At 34.4% G+C, this 15,000-nt stretch overlaps 2 protein-coding genes across 19 annotated transcripts in view; both read left to right on the top strand.

Annotated features, from left to right (window-relative positions):
- The window catches only part of ppt1 (palmitoyl-protein thioesterase 1 (ceroid-lipofuscinosis, neuronal 1, infantile)), an 847,627-nt gene that overhangs the window by 190,838 nt on the left and 641,789 nt on the right, over positions 1 to 15,000 (top strand). The window lies entirely within an intron of this gene.
- Positions 1 to 15,000, top strand: part of csmd3b (CUB and Sushi multiple domains 3b) — a 1,026,877-nt gene that overhangs the window by 761,937 nt on the left and 249,940 nt on the right. For all 18 annotated transcript variants that reach the window (XR_015517226.2, XR_015517225.2, XM_087296029.2 and 15 more), the window contains 5 exons: positions 3,352 to 3,476; positions 6,830 to 6,926; positions 11,479 to 11,583; positions 13,757 to 13,875; positions 14,085 to 14,154. Coding sequence is in view for 16 of the 18 variants with exons in the window: in XM_087296029.2 (XP_087152155.1) it covers positions 3,352 to 3,476; positions 6,830 to 6,926; positions 11,479 to 11,583; positions 13,757 to 13,875; positions 14,085 to 14,154 (516 nt within the window). In the remaining 2 variants the exon portion in view is untranslated. The remainder of the gene's footprint in view (positions 1 to 3,351; positions 3,477 to 6,829; positions 6,927 to 11,478; positions 11,584 to 13,756; positions 13,876 to 14,084; positions 14,155 to 15,000) is intronic.

The following is a 15,000-nucleotide window of genomic DNA, read 5'->3' as shown; positions in this document are numbered from 1 at the left end:
AAAAGATCCAAAATCACAATTGGATAAATGTATATTTAATGTACATTTATAGTGCAATATGATTATATAGTGCAACATAAATATGATTAAACGAAGAAAAAAAATAATAAAGTGATTAAAAATGCCTTAAATGTGTAGTTAACAATACTTATAGTTTTGTTTTACCAGTTGTTTTGTTTTAAAGAACTTAATAATTAAATTTTATGAGTTAATTTAAACATATGCTTTTAAATAATGACTCATGTTTTAATATGGAAATTATTCATAAAATCACTTTTTTCATTTTTATTTTTAGCTTCCAGTAAAATTTATTTTCATTGATATTGTAGTGAGGGATTTTGTACCTTTATTTCAATTGTACCATAAAAGTTGCAGAGCAATATCATAAGATGTCTTTTCTGTACCATAAAAGGTACTTTTAAGGATCATTATTTGTACCGCCGTGTACCTTTTTTCTTTTCTGCGAGTGCAATACGGGAGAGATTGTCACTAATGGGCGGGGTTTTTCCTCTCTGATGACACATACAAAGGGAGAATAGAATGTCAATCAAAGTGTTTCAGCCGACTGTTTTTATCAAGTGTGACTATAAAAGTTGAATTAATTAATTTTTACCATCAGAAACTGATTATTCTCACACTGTGCTTACACACAGCTGTGTTTAAACCCCTTCTAAAAGTGAGTTTTGCACAATAGGTCTCCTTTTTCCTCATGTTGCTGCATTTGTTGCCATATCCTGGTAGACTATCACACTTTATTTTCTATTGTCACGAGTGCTGATGAAATATGTGAGTGCTGACATCCAGTCATGGCTTCAGACAGGCACCTGTTTTATGGTGTCCCACCTTGTTTTATTTCCTCCTGCTCTCCGTGTAGCTTCTGTCTGAAAGGTCAGAGATCGGCCATATTTCACACCGGCACCTGAGCGAGCGCACGCCGCATTCTATATATCACTGCTTAAAAATGAATGACCCCAAAATTGCAGGGAAGCGAATTTGGTTAATAATTGAAGAATCTGACACAGATATATTGAGGCCTGCTCCACATCCGGTCTCGCTGTTTCCTCCTCGCTCTCCATCCCAGAAAAAAAAAAACGGGACATCAATCAGGGTGTCTCGGCCAGCTCGTAGCTGTTTAAACAGAGTGATTGGCTTTGACCTCTAGATTATCCCCCTTGTCCTTGACAGATAGCATCTTACCTAAGCGTGGGATAACAAAGACGGTTCTGCCCTGCTGGAGTCAGATAGCAGCCTGTGCTTTGTTATTGACAGATCCACTCTCTGGCTTCTAGTGTCGCTTCAGACAGTAGCTGGCAGGACTTCAGCAAACAGGAATGAAGTGATTTACCAGACTGTGGAGATAATGAAGAGACCTTTCTCTGATTTTTAAATGCAGCACATTTTATTATTATTATTATTATTATTATTATTATTATTATTATTATTATTATTATTATTATTAAATTTGATGTTGTTGTTGTTGAGATTGTTGTTGTTCTTATTATTATTAATATATAATTTGTTATTATTATTATTATTATTATTATTATTATTATTTTTGATGTTGTTGTTGTTGTTAAGGTTGTTGTTGTTCTTATTATTATTAATATATAATTTGTTATTATTATTATTATTATTAATTTTATGTTTGATGTTGTTGTTGAGGTTATTGTGCTTCTTCTTCTTCTTCTTATTATTATTATTATTATTATTATTATTAATATATAATGTATTATTATTATTATTATTATTATTATTATGTTTATTATTATTATTATTATTATTATTATTATTGTTATGTTTATTATTATTATTATTATTATTATTATTATTATTATTATTATTATTATTATTATTATTATGTTTATTATGTTTGATGTTGTTGTTGAGGTTGTTGTTGTTGTTGTTCTTATTATTATTAATATACAATTTATTATTATTATTATTATTATTATTATTATTATGTTTATTATTATTGTTATTGTTATTATTATTATTATTATTGTTATTATTATTATTATTATTATTATTATTATTATGTTTATTATTACTACTACTACTGCTTTTAGTATTATTTATATTATTATTATTAATGTCATTATTGTTATTATTATCATTATTTTTATTTTAATAATGATAATAATAATAATAATAATAATAATAATAATAATAATAATAATAATATTCCCTGAATTATTATTATTATTATTATTATTATTAATATTATTATTATTATTATTATTATTATTATTATTATTTAGAAATGATTGCCAAAACTGTGTGTATTGTAATTACATCAGTGCTGTTAAAGGAACCGAATAAAATGGGGAAAAAAAGTCACATTCACCGCTCACCGGTAGTTTATCAGTATAGGAAGAAACACTAGCTCTGCATATACCCTATTTATTAATAAAAATAAATGCACAATGACAAAAATAAGCTCACTGCATCAAAAAGGCGATTAAATTGCGCAATGACAAGAAACAATATAGATCGCACCACCAAATACATGAAAACGAAAGTAACGAGTCTGATTTAAGAGTAGAGAGTAAAAAGTTGTCAGAAAAATAAATAGTGGAGCAAAATACTGATACCAGAAAAATCTACTTAAGTACAGTAACAAAGTATTTGTACTTCTCATCTCTGCTTCAGGGGATATCAAGCGTTAATTAGGGGGGTCAATCCCCCCTAAGCCCCATGTAATTTGCACCCCAATTATGGTTGGCACCCTTGCTATCAGTCTCCCACTATTTATTTTCTTTTTCTGAAAGTCTTAATAACGCCATTGTGGAGTTTTTCTGGTCACACTTTATAATAGGGTCCATTAGTTAATGTTAATTAATGCATTTACTAACCTGAACAAACAATGAACAATACATTTACTACTGCATTTGTTCATGTTAGTTAACGTTAGTTAATGAAAATACAGTTGTTCATTGTTAGTTCATGTTAACTCATGGTGCATTAACTAATGTTAACAAGCATGGACTTAGATGTTAATAATGCATTAGTAAATGTTCAATTATGATTAACAAATGCTGTACATGTGTTGGTTATGATTAGTTCATGTTAGTAAATGCATTAACTAATGAACCTTATTGTAAAGTGTTACCGTTTTTCTTTTACTATTTCAGCCAATGTGATTGAAAAAAATTCTGTTATACTCTCCCATTCACTCCAAGTTTATCCAACCGCTACTGAGAAACCCAGTTCCTAGCCTGAATTGTGACCCAAACTAAAGTCTTACCATTGGTTCTTCATCAAAAGTCTCTGATGAACTGCTTCCTTTTGCGCAGTAATAAAACCTCATTCTCATGGTATCTCACTTTCCTGTCCTCTGATTGGTTCTCACAGTGCCTTGTGGAGGGATTCTGACAATGCGAAAGGGGACGATTTTGTCCCCAGGATACCCGGAGCCCTACGATAACAACCTCAACTGCGTGTGGAAGGTGTCTGTTCCTGAGGGAGCTGGGATACAAGTGAGTACGAGCAGCTTGTTTGAAGCGTCTCAAATTAAATGTTTCAGACAGGAAGCGTCAGTGATGGAAAGGTTTAAACTACAATAAAGGGAATTCTTAATGTCCAATTAATTATGCATGAGACAATGTTTAATTTAGAAATGACGAGGAGTTGAGTTCTGCAAAACTTCTGCCAGTCTGTTTCTTGCTTTTTTTTCCTGAATGTTGTCATATTTTTGTGGATTAAGAGCTTTGAGAGTGTTTATTTAAAGATTATTCTGTGTTTACGCTGGACTCGGGTGACACTTTGCAACAAAAAATAAAAAATAAAAGATTCCTTCATTACATTCAGTGAGGTTGTACCTTGGACTAGAAACATCTGTTATGGTGCACCAAGTTGACCGGTGTCTACTTTCTATTTTTAATCCTGCATAATAATAATAATAATAATAATAATAATAATAATAATAATAATAATAATAATAATAATAATAATAATAATAATAATAATAATATTATTATTGTTATTAATAATAATAGTAATAATAATAATAATAATAATAACTCTTACAACAGCATATAGTTAAAGGCTAAATTATCAGCCCTTCTGTGAAATTTTCTTTTCTTTTTTTTTTTCTCAAATATTTAAAAAAAAAATTTCACCCAAGTTTTAATTATTTATTTTAAAAATATAATTTGATATATTCGCAATTTCATTATATTTGTATACAGGGCTTGACATTAACTTTTTTTTTGATCACCAGCCACTGTGGCTAGTAGATTTCCAGCTTTACTAAAGACTTGCCATTTTCACATTTCACTTTTGTTGTTGGGAAAATATATATTTACTTTTTTTGAAATTTTTTATTTAAGATTTTTCAATATATTTTTTTACAGAACAACCCCTTCCCCAACAGTTTTACCCCTTACACATGAGGGGATACATAAAATAAAAATAATAATAATGTTAAAACTAAAATAATAATAATAACAATAATAATAATAATATAAAAAATAAGGAAAATCAATAAAAAATAATAATACAAAATAAAAATAAAATATATTGCCATCATAATTACCTCACAGGTGATACGTTTGTACATCTGTCACTGAAAAAAGTGTTGCATGCAGAACTGTTGCAAACAATTTATTTGTGTTGAATTTAAACAAACAAATTATCTTTAATAATGTTCAACTTAATTTGTTTGTTTAAATTCAGCCCCAAAATATTGAGTTAAATGAGTAAATCCAATGAATCATCTTTGAATATTTTTTTTTCAGTGTAGTTACATTGTGTTGCATTGTAGTTGCATCCAATTACAGTGATAAAAAGGTGAGGTTAAGCAACCTCTAAATATACATATCTAAATATGTCATAATACTTTTCCACCTCTTCTGAAAAATATCAGTCTTCATTTGTAGACAAGTCATTTTCTCCATTATATAGACCTGTTTAAGTTTCTGAATCCAAGGAAAATATATTTTCTATGCAAAAACTGTTGATGCTAAAATTACTTGATTTAGATTTTCCTTGTTCATTTGACTTTTTGTGTGTTGTGTATGTCCTTGCAAATAAGTTGTGGTTTCATAATGCATTCGCATTGCAATTCGTTTTAATTTCACATTACTTTTCAGAGCCCGAAATTAAGGATTTAACAAATCTTGAACCGCACTAAAAATATTTATTTGCCACAAATTTTAAATAACTTGTCAAAACAAGCAAAATTGTTGTCATGTATCTAAAACTATGCAAAGTAGTCTGTCCAACTGTGGGTTCACAAGCAGTGCTTTTTTTCCAGTCTATTTCAAAGAGAACCGTTCACGCCAGTTGCGTTTGCGACACAGTTGCTTCACGCAAGGAAACAGAAGCGCGCGTGCTTACACTTTTGTTGTTGGAAAAATATATTTTATATGCAGAAATTAGACTTTGACGCGATAAAATTACTTGATTTAGATGTTGTGTTTTGTCCACATGCCTCCTCATTCATTTCACTTTTTGTGTGTGTTGTGTATGAGCTTGCTCAATGTGCATGAGCAAATGGTTTGTTGCATTGCAATTAGTTTTCATTTCCCATGACTTTTCAGAGCTTAAAATTAAGGATTTAGCAAATCTCTGACCACACCAAAAATAACGTAACTATTATTTATGAACCACAAATTTTAAATGTATTAAAATAAGCAAAATATAGCTGTATACATGCACTTTTTAATTTAACAAACCTTTTTCTTTAAAAAAAGTATATATATATATATATATATATATATATATATATATATATATATATATATATATATACAAATAACTGTAAGAACTAAAAAAAAATAATAAAACTTACCGTACACTGAAAAAAATAAATTTAAATATGATTTCTTGGATATTTACTAACATGTTTTAAGTTAAGTGGTAGTAAACAATTTATTTAGGCTGAATTTACACAAACAAATTATGTTAAAAATCACTAAATTATTTTAATTGTTTAAAGTCAACACAAATAAATTGTTTGCAATAATTTTGCAGACATCATTTTTATCAGTGTGTGTGATAATAAAACAAATGATCACGCGCACACAGTTAATATCAGGCCTGTTAATAGTCTGTTAAAGGAATAATTAACAAAAGCAGTGACTGCTGCTGTTTATAAAAGTGTTTTGCTTTGTTTTGTTTTTTAAATCTGGAGCTTTTGAAAGCAGCAGGACTGTGGGTGCACCATCATCTATTTTTTTGTCCAGTATATTTCAAAGAGAACCGATCGCACCAGTTGTGTGTCTTCTAGACACGGTTGCTTAGCGCAAATGAATGGGAGCGCATGCGCTTTTTAACAGTCGTGCGCATCACATCACCTGTGCGTGCGAATGGTCATAATCTCATTTGGTGTTCACTTGGATTATTTTGCTTGCGTGATCACAATTATTTGTGTCAGTCCTGCTGCTTCTTGATTCTAAGATCACGTTTGTACGAATATTGGGCCATCCTTATTGTCAAACCCTGCTTTTAATAAAAACTACAATTTAAAAATTATTTTCAACCAGCCAAAGTGGCTAGTGAGAGTATCTGTCTAACCTGCCACAGCTGAAATCTACACGCATTTGACGGGTTGGCGGGTGTTAATGTCAAGCCCTGATTATATGTATTTACTGTATATGTTGTATGTATATTATTATAATGTTAATGTTTACTTGATTTTTTCACTTATTTAAATAACCTTTCTTTACTTTTGTGTTGATATGTGCGTATGTTACCAGAGCTTCTGTAAACCACAAAGAAATAAAATAAAAAATCCTTGGCAAATAAAGCTCATTCTGATTAATGTGTCTGTCTTTCTGCTGTTGTTCTGCCGCGTTCTGCTCATTTTCTTGTTTTCTCTGTTAATCAGATCCAAGTTGTGAGTTTTGCCACTGAACACAACTGGGATTCCCTGGATTTCTATGATGGCGCAGACAACAATGCACCCAGACTGGGCAGCTATTCAGGTGAGCGTTCAGTTCATAGAATAAAAACATTCACTGTCATGTTTTATAGACTGAAATCTCTAAACTGAACAGGTTTTTCCTTTAATTAAAAGTACATGTATCAGTACAATATATACTGCTTATGCATGTCCTGACATGAGTAAGTTGATTTCAATATTTAAAGTTAATATTTTTTTATTATTTATATTATTATCTGTTCAGATTTACAAAATATGTTTGTATGGATATATATGAGCAATATGACATGAGTAGCAGTGCGATATGGCTGTAAATCGTGCGTTATCTCGAGGCCTTAGTGTCCCTCCAGTGACTTGTCATATTGCGTCTATACATCAGTTCGATGGTATAATTGTGTATATAAAAAAGAAAATAAAACATGGAGAGTCTCAAAAATCCTTTTGTACAAGGAACTACTTTCTTCTGCCATTCATTCACATCGGCAGCTGACGTCAGAACAGCTGAAACCATTGCTACTTTACCAGCATCACTTTGGAGCTAGTGTTTGAATGATTCTCTTGCGTAATGTCTAAAGTGATGACAAAACAGATTATTTTGCTTACATTTTAAGATTGTAAGGCTGAATGGCATGAAATGTCATCAGTCTACAGAGATTCCCCAGTATTTCTCCGTTGCAAACGAGATTTTGCAATAATTATCCCTGAAAAAGCCAAAGCAAAGCAAACACTATCAGATTACTGTGGTATAAATACAGCACTACAACATACCAATGAGAGAGATCGTCTTAGAATGTCACTTACAAGTTTTATAATGGTTTGATCAGCTGTAGTTTGAAACTTGCACATAGAAAATGCTGTTTTTCTACCCTAAGGACTTATTATGCAGTCTCTGTCGCCATCTTGCATGGTTGCATGGTTCAGGATCTATAGAGCTACACATCGATGGATTTGCTCTTCAGTGCTTGGACTCTCAGTAATGACTTTCAACCACACTGAACTGAGCTAAACTAAACTGAACTTAAACACTATGAACTGAACTACCCTGATCCAGTTACTATGACCATTTATGTGAAGCTGCTTTGACACAATCTCCATTGTAAAAGCGCTATACAAATAAAGCTGAATTGAATTGAATCTTGTGGCGGATTGTCGACCATCTTTGCTCTGCTCAGTATGACAGGCTGATGGCCACCAATACATCGAATCTCCAAAATTATGAATATTTAAAACAGAAACCTAATAAATAAACTGCATAGTTTAATCTAAACAACAACATTCTCGCCTAAAAAAGCCTCAAAAGTACATTATGTTGTCCAATAGCAGCAATATTTGTTAAACTGTAGTGAGTTTATTGATCGGCTGCCACTCTATGTGAGCAGAGTAATACGCAACTATGAAGAGGCTGTACGAGTGCTGATATTGCAGAATACAGATTGTATACAGAAATACATCAATATTCAGAAATACATAATTGGCCAATCAGGATCAAGCATTCTCAAGCACAGCATTATAAACTTGTGTAAATCAGATTTGAATTAGATTACCAGGGTATTAAAATAGCAGTACTTTTCATGAGTCCTTTTAAACCAAACGATCTTTGCTCTCAGTCTTTACAAGAATTCAATTCAAATGAAAACATCAGAGATTCCTCGCCTCGAACCTGATATCACTAATTGAGTTGCACCTTGAAGAAAGTCAATCGTTTGTAATTCTTGGAGCCAGCAAACTTGGAGACGGCACATCATGCTGTTTTTGGCTGGCTAATTAATTGCTATGTCTGGCAGCACATCTAATGGGCACTGCACCTCACCGCTCAGCACTTCATTTGTTTGTACACAGAGGAAAGTGGACTGAGGCTAACAGCTTGTCATTTCTGATGCCCGATGGCTCAGTGGGTTGTGTATGGTAGGGCCAACAGGGCCAAAAGTCAATAAACAGAACTTAATGGTCAACATGTACTCGGGCCATTTGATTACACAGAAAAGCAAATGGAATTGTCAGACTTTAACTATATTTGCATATGCAAATTTTTTGCATAAATGTATACAAATATCAAGTGTTATCATTAAAAGATATCATAATGATATGCTAACATGAAAAATACATATGCAGGGTGCCAATCACTGGGGGGATTGGGGGTATCCTCCTAATGAACACTTGATCCCTCCTTAAGTATGTCGAAATAAGATGTATGGGATGGCAGTCGTTATCTAATGAGAAATAGCTTTATAGATCTCTAGCTTAAATGCTAATATTCATTAATTTTCGTTTCAGCCTAGTCCCTTTATTAATCCAGGGCCGCCACAGTGGAATGAACCGCCAATTTATCCAGCACGTTATTTTTACGCAGGGGATGCCCTTCTAGCTGCAACCCATCTTTGGGAAACATCCATACACACTTATTCACACTTATACACTACAGACAATTTAGCTAACCCAGTTCACCTGTACCGCATGTTTTTGGACTGGGGAAAACCGGAGCACCCGGAGGAAACCCATGTGATCGACACACAGAAACGTATTTAGGTTCGGCTCCACCCATAATATATATATAATATATAATAATATGTATATGTATGTGTATGTATATATATATATATATATATATATATATATATATATATATATATATATATATATATATATATATATATATATATATATATGTATTTGTATGTGTGTGTGTGTGTGTGTGTGTGTGTGTGTGTGTGTGTATATATATATATTTCCTGTTTAGCTATTTATACCTGAAGTGTCCGGCTTGACAACTTAGTTTTCAACTCCGCCCCCGTCTGCACTCGTCTAATCTTATTGATCACCGGCTGCAGCTGTGCACACCTTTGCAGTCGAACACACCTTTTATAAGTACCATGGTATTTTTAATGAGGACTTTAGTTTAACATCTCACTATACTGGGGCATTAGGACACACAGACTGCAGGTTGAGCGCCCACTGCTGGCCTCACTAACACCCTTTCCAAAAGAACCTAGATTTCTCATGTGGTCTCCCATCCAGGTACTAACTTGACTCAGTCCTACTTTGGGTACTTTCACATCTGTAGTTCACTTCATTTGGTCCGGACCAAGGGCAATAAATGATACATTATTGCATTTTCTGCTTTCTTTAGGTCGTTTTCACACCACACTGATTGCTTTGGTCCGAACTAGTTGTAAAGAATCAAAATGCAGTCATCTGACAAAATCCACATCTCTCATTGGCCAGATGTTGTTGAACATATTTCCTAAACTGCTTATTGATTGACCAGAATTCACGTGCGGGGAAATGCCAGTGAACTTCTGCAAGTAAACAAACCGGCAGACACAAAATGTCGCTTTTTACTCTGGAGGGACGACTGCGCTGGCTGATTGTATCCCTGCTTTAGACAAACTATACATTTTGAGAATGAAGCGCGGAAACAATGTTTTAATGCATCGCACGTCACTTTAGGAGGAGGCGTGGATTAATTTAGCTAAACTGCGACATGGTCATCTTGCAGAAATATTACCAATGATCCATCTGGTAATGTTTTTCCCACTCTCTCTTTTGGTAAAGCGATGTCAACAAATATTTTTCCTCCAGATCCCATAATGCACAGCGCATCAGCCTACAGCAGCTGGAGTTGTCCAAAAGGCACAGTACTTTTTGCGGTTGGGTCTGTTTTAGTTCGGATCATATTTTCCCCACAAACTAACCGCTCCAGGGTTCGTTTGAAAGTGTACCGAGGCCACCTCTTCAAGCAGGTCTCGGTACGCTTTTTTGGTCCGCTTTTGGTGTGCACTCGAGTACGATTGCTGCATTCTCACCTGCCCAAACGAACCGCACCAAGAGGGAAAAAGAACTCTAGTGCCATTCAACCGAACTAAATAAGGCAGGTGTGAAAGCACCCTTAGCTTCAGTGCGCAACCGGTCTTGGGCTTCAGGATGAAATGGCCGAATTTTAAAAAATTCTTTATAAATTTGGTTTCACAAGTAAAGCATTTTACTGCTTATTTTTCAACTTCTTATATGCAAACTTCAGACCTTCAAATCGTCCTTCACTTAGCTGCAGCCTCAATTCTTGTAATGTAAATTTGACACATTTCATTTACAGGCGTTTGACCTGCTGGCCTTCCATACTGCCTCGTCATACTTCACCGTGTTTGTAAGAGTTTTTGTGGGCTGTTCAGGAAGAAGGGAAGCGGTTTAGAGTGTCCTATTGGGAACAGTGACTTTATCTTGCTTTCAGGGACAGTCAAGGTTTTCATGGCAGCGCTGCGGGAACAGTAATTGAGCCGGTTCCAGCAGCTCAGAGCTTGACCTCAGACGTGAACTGTACAGCAGGCAGTGTTTAAAACGATGACGGTGCGATGTCACAAGACAAATGTTAACGCTTGTACCACAACTTTTCCTCACAGCATGAACATTAAAGATGCTCGCATTAATAAGTGTCTAATGTTGCCCACCCTTTCGGTATGCTGGCGGTCCACTTTATCTGTTACTTATTTCCACCCCAGCTGTTGAGATTTTTGACGGTGCAGAAGTAAAGAATCACAGCTTTGCTTAATCTCCGTTGCATGCATAACACAATTTCTGTTTTTTTTTTTTTTTTTTATCAGGGACCACCATTCCTCAGCTCCTGAATAGCACGTCTAATAACCTCTACCTGAACTTCGTGTCAGACATCAGCGTGTCCGCAGCAGGTTTCCATCTGGAATACACAGGTACGATTCAACAGCACAGCGTAACAACATTACTCTATTGATTTCTTTTAAATGACCGGATCCAAGCAGTGTTAAATAAAGCACAACATCCTACTGGACTTTTGGCCTCACTCTAGACCTTAACCTCTAAAGAGAATGCTCAGTTTTTTATGTAAGTGACAAGCATAACTGAAAGGAAAGTGGCATTGAGTCCTCTGCTGTGTGAAATGAAGCATCTATACATTTATTGGTTGAATAACCTTCAAATTCTTTTCATTTGATCAGGATGAGTTTTCCTTTTATTGAATGCAGCACAATGGCCATTCTGTACGTAACAGGAGCTGCTCTGTGTAATGTATATTGATTTTTTATTTTATTTGTGGATCAACTGAAAGATCAATCCTGATATTTACAAATGTATATACATTGGTTAGAATGAAAAAGAATATAAATATAGAATTGCCATTGTAAACACTGCTTGTGCAGTGATGTGGATGGATGGATGGATGGATGGATGGATGGATGGATGGATGGATGGATGGATGGATGGATGGATGGATGGATGGATGAAACAATAAAATGATGGATGGATGGATGGATGGATGGAACAATGAAATAGTGGATGGATGGGTGGATGAAACAATAGAATGGTGGATGGATGGATGGATGGATGGATGGATGGATGGATGGATGGATGGATGAATGGATGGATGGATGGATGAAACAATGAAATGATGGATGGATGGATGGATGGATGGATGAAACAATTGAATGGTGGATGGATGGATAAATGGATGGACGGATGGATGAAACATTGAAATGATGAATGGATGGATGGATGAAACACTGGAATGATGGATGAAACAATGAAATGATAGATAGACATGAAATCATGGATGGACGGATGGATGGATGGATGGAACAATAGATCAATAGATGGATGGATGAATGGATCAATAGAACAATGGATGAATGGATGGATGGATAGATGGATGGATCGATGGATGGATGGATGAAACAATGAAATGTTGGATGGATGAATGGATGGATGGATGGATGAAACAATGAAATGTTGGATGGATGGATGGATGGATGGATGGATGAAACAATGAAATGGTGGATGATGGATAGATGGAATAATAAAACAATAGATGGATGGATGGATGGATGGATGTAACAATAGATCAACAGATGAATGAATAAATAGATCAGTAGGACAATAAATGGATGGATGGAACAATTAAATGATGGATGGATGGATGGATGGATGGATGAAACAATGAAATGGTGGATGGATGGATGGATTGATGGATGGAACAATAGATGAACAGATGGATGGATAAATGGATCAATGGAATGATGGATGGATGGATGGATGGAATAATAAAACAATAGATGGACGGACGGACGGATGGATGTATGGAAGGATGGAATAATAAAACAATAGATGGACGGACGGATGAATGGATGTATGGATGGATAGATTGATGGATGGATAGAACAATAGATGGATGGATGGATGGATGGATGGATGGAACAATAGATGAACAGATGGATGGATAAATGGATCAATGGAATGATGGATGGATGGATGGATGGAATAATAAAACAATAGATGGACGAACGGACGGACGGATGGATGGATGGATGTATGGAAGGATGGAATAATAAAACAATAGATGGACGGATGGATGGATGTATGGATGGATAGATTGATGGATGGATAGAACAATAGATGGATGTATAAATAGATTAATGTAAGGATGAATGGATGGATGGATGGATGGATGGATGGATGGATGGATGGATGGATGGATAATTGGATGGATGGATGGACGGATGGAATGATAGATGTATGAAGTCAGACTAGATATGTCCCATATTATCTTAATAGCAAGTACTCAAGCAGGAAATGGCAGTGGAAAGTGCTGGTTTCTGCCAACAGCTGTATTTTCCCAGCAGAATTCAGCCAAATGATCAGTATGGCTGCAGGTGTAGAGCCAGAGAGAGACACCTGTTCTCCACAAACCACAGCCAGGTGTACACATTTACACCCATAATATAATTAGTCAGGAAACAGTCCTTCCACCTAAATGCTTTCAGACAGCACCACGCCAGAAGCTGTTTTTCTACACAGTGATATTCTGCAGAGATTTTTTTATGAACCAGAGTCTTGAACTGTGTGTGTTTACAGCTATTGGCTTAGATACATGTCCAGAGCCTCAGACTCCAACCTATGGGATTAAAATTGGCGATCGATACATGGTGGGAGATGTTGTCATGTTCCAGTGTGAGCAAGGATATTCTTTACAGGTGAGAGCAGAGTGTGCCTTCAAACATTTTCTGCATTGATCACTTCTTTGTTTTTCTCACACACACACATATATATATATATATATATATATATATATATATATATATATATATATATATATATATATATATATATATATATATATATATATCTTAAGGGCACAGTGCTTGTCTTTTCTGAAATGTTGATCTGTTTTGTTTTTGTCTAGGGAAATGCCCATATCACATGTATGCCTGGACCAGTGAGGAGGTGGAACTACCCGGTCCCTCTCTGCTTAGGTACAGTCTTATGAGAACCATTGTGTCAAATTGTGTTTCTCATGTTTTAAATTTCATTTCATCAGCAATTGAATAACAGTCACCTCCAATTGTTACTGTTAGGCCCACACGGATTCTGTGTGCATGTTTTTAACCCTTAGAGTCAATACACATGTAATACAATACAAATGTAAATACACAAAGTCAAAATTATTAGCCCTCCTGATATATATATATATATATATATATATATATATATATATATATATATATATATATATATATATATATATATATATATATATATATAGTTGAAGTCAGAGTTATTAGCTCCCCTAAATTATAAGCACCCCTGTTTGTTTTTTCCCCAATTTCTGTTTAACGGAGAGAAAAATGTTCTACACATTTCTAAACGTAATAGTTTTAATAACTTATTTCTAATAACTGATTTATTTTATCTTTGCCCTGATGACAGTTAATGATATTAGACTAGATATTTTTCATGACATTTCTACTCAGCTTAAAGTGACATTTAAAAGCTTAACTATAAGTTAATTAGGGTAACTCTGCAGGTTAGGGTAATTACACAAGTTATTGTAATGACCTTATTCTAAAATGCGGAAGTGCGCCTGTTTTCGCGATACTTCCGTTTCAGTCGCCTATGGGAGAAATGACTAGGAATAATAACCGGCAAAAAATGGTCAAACTACTTGCTCTACAAACAAATGTTGGCATGACTATACTGACCAAGTAGTATAATATAACAAGGAAATATCAGTTTGCAACATCAAATAGCGAAACAAGCTGTTTTTATTGTCTAAAAATGAATGGAAGTGAATGAGACCGGAAGTCTCGTGCCAAAAAAGA

The sequence above is a fragment of the Danio rerio genome, chromosome 19, assembly GCF_052040795.2.
Source record: "Danio rerio strain M-AB ecotype USA chromosome 19, GRCz13ab, whole genome shotgun sequence".
Taxonomy (NCBI): domain Eukaryota; kingdom Metazoa; phylum Chordata; class Actinopteri; order Cypriniformes; family Danionidae; genus Danio; species Danio rerio.
The sequence above is the reverse complement of the archived record's forward strand: the minus strand, read 5'-3'. Positions and strand labels throughout refer to the sequence as shown.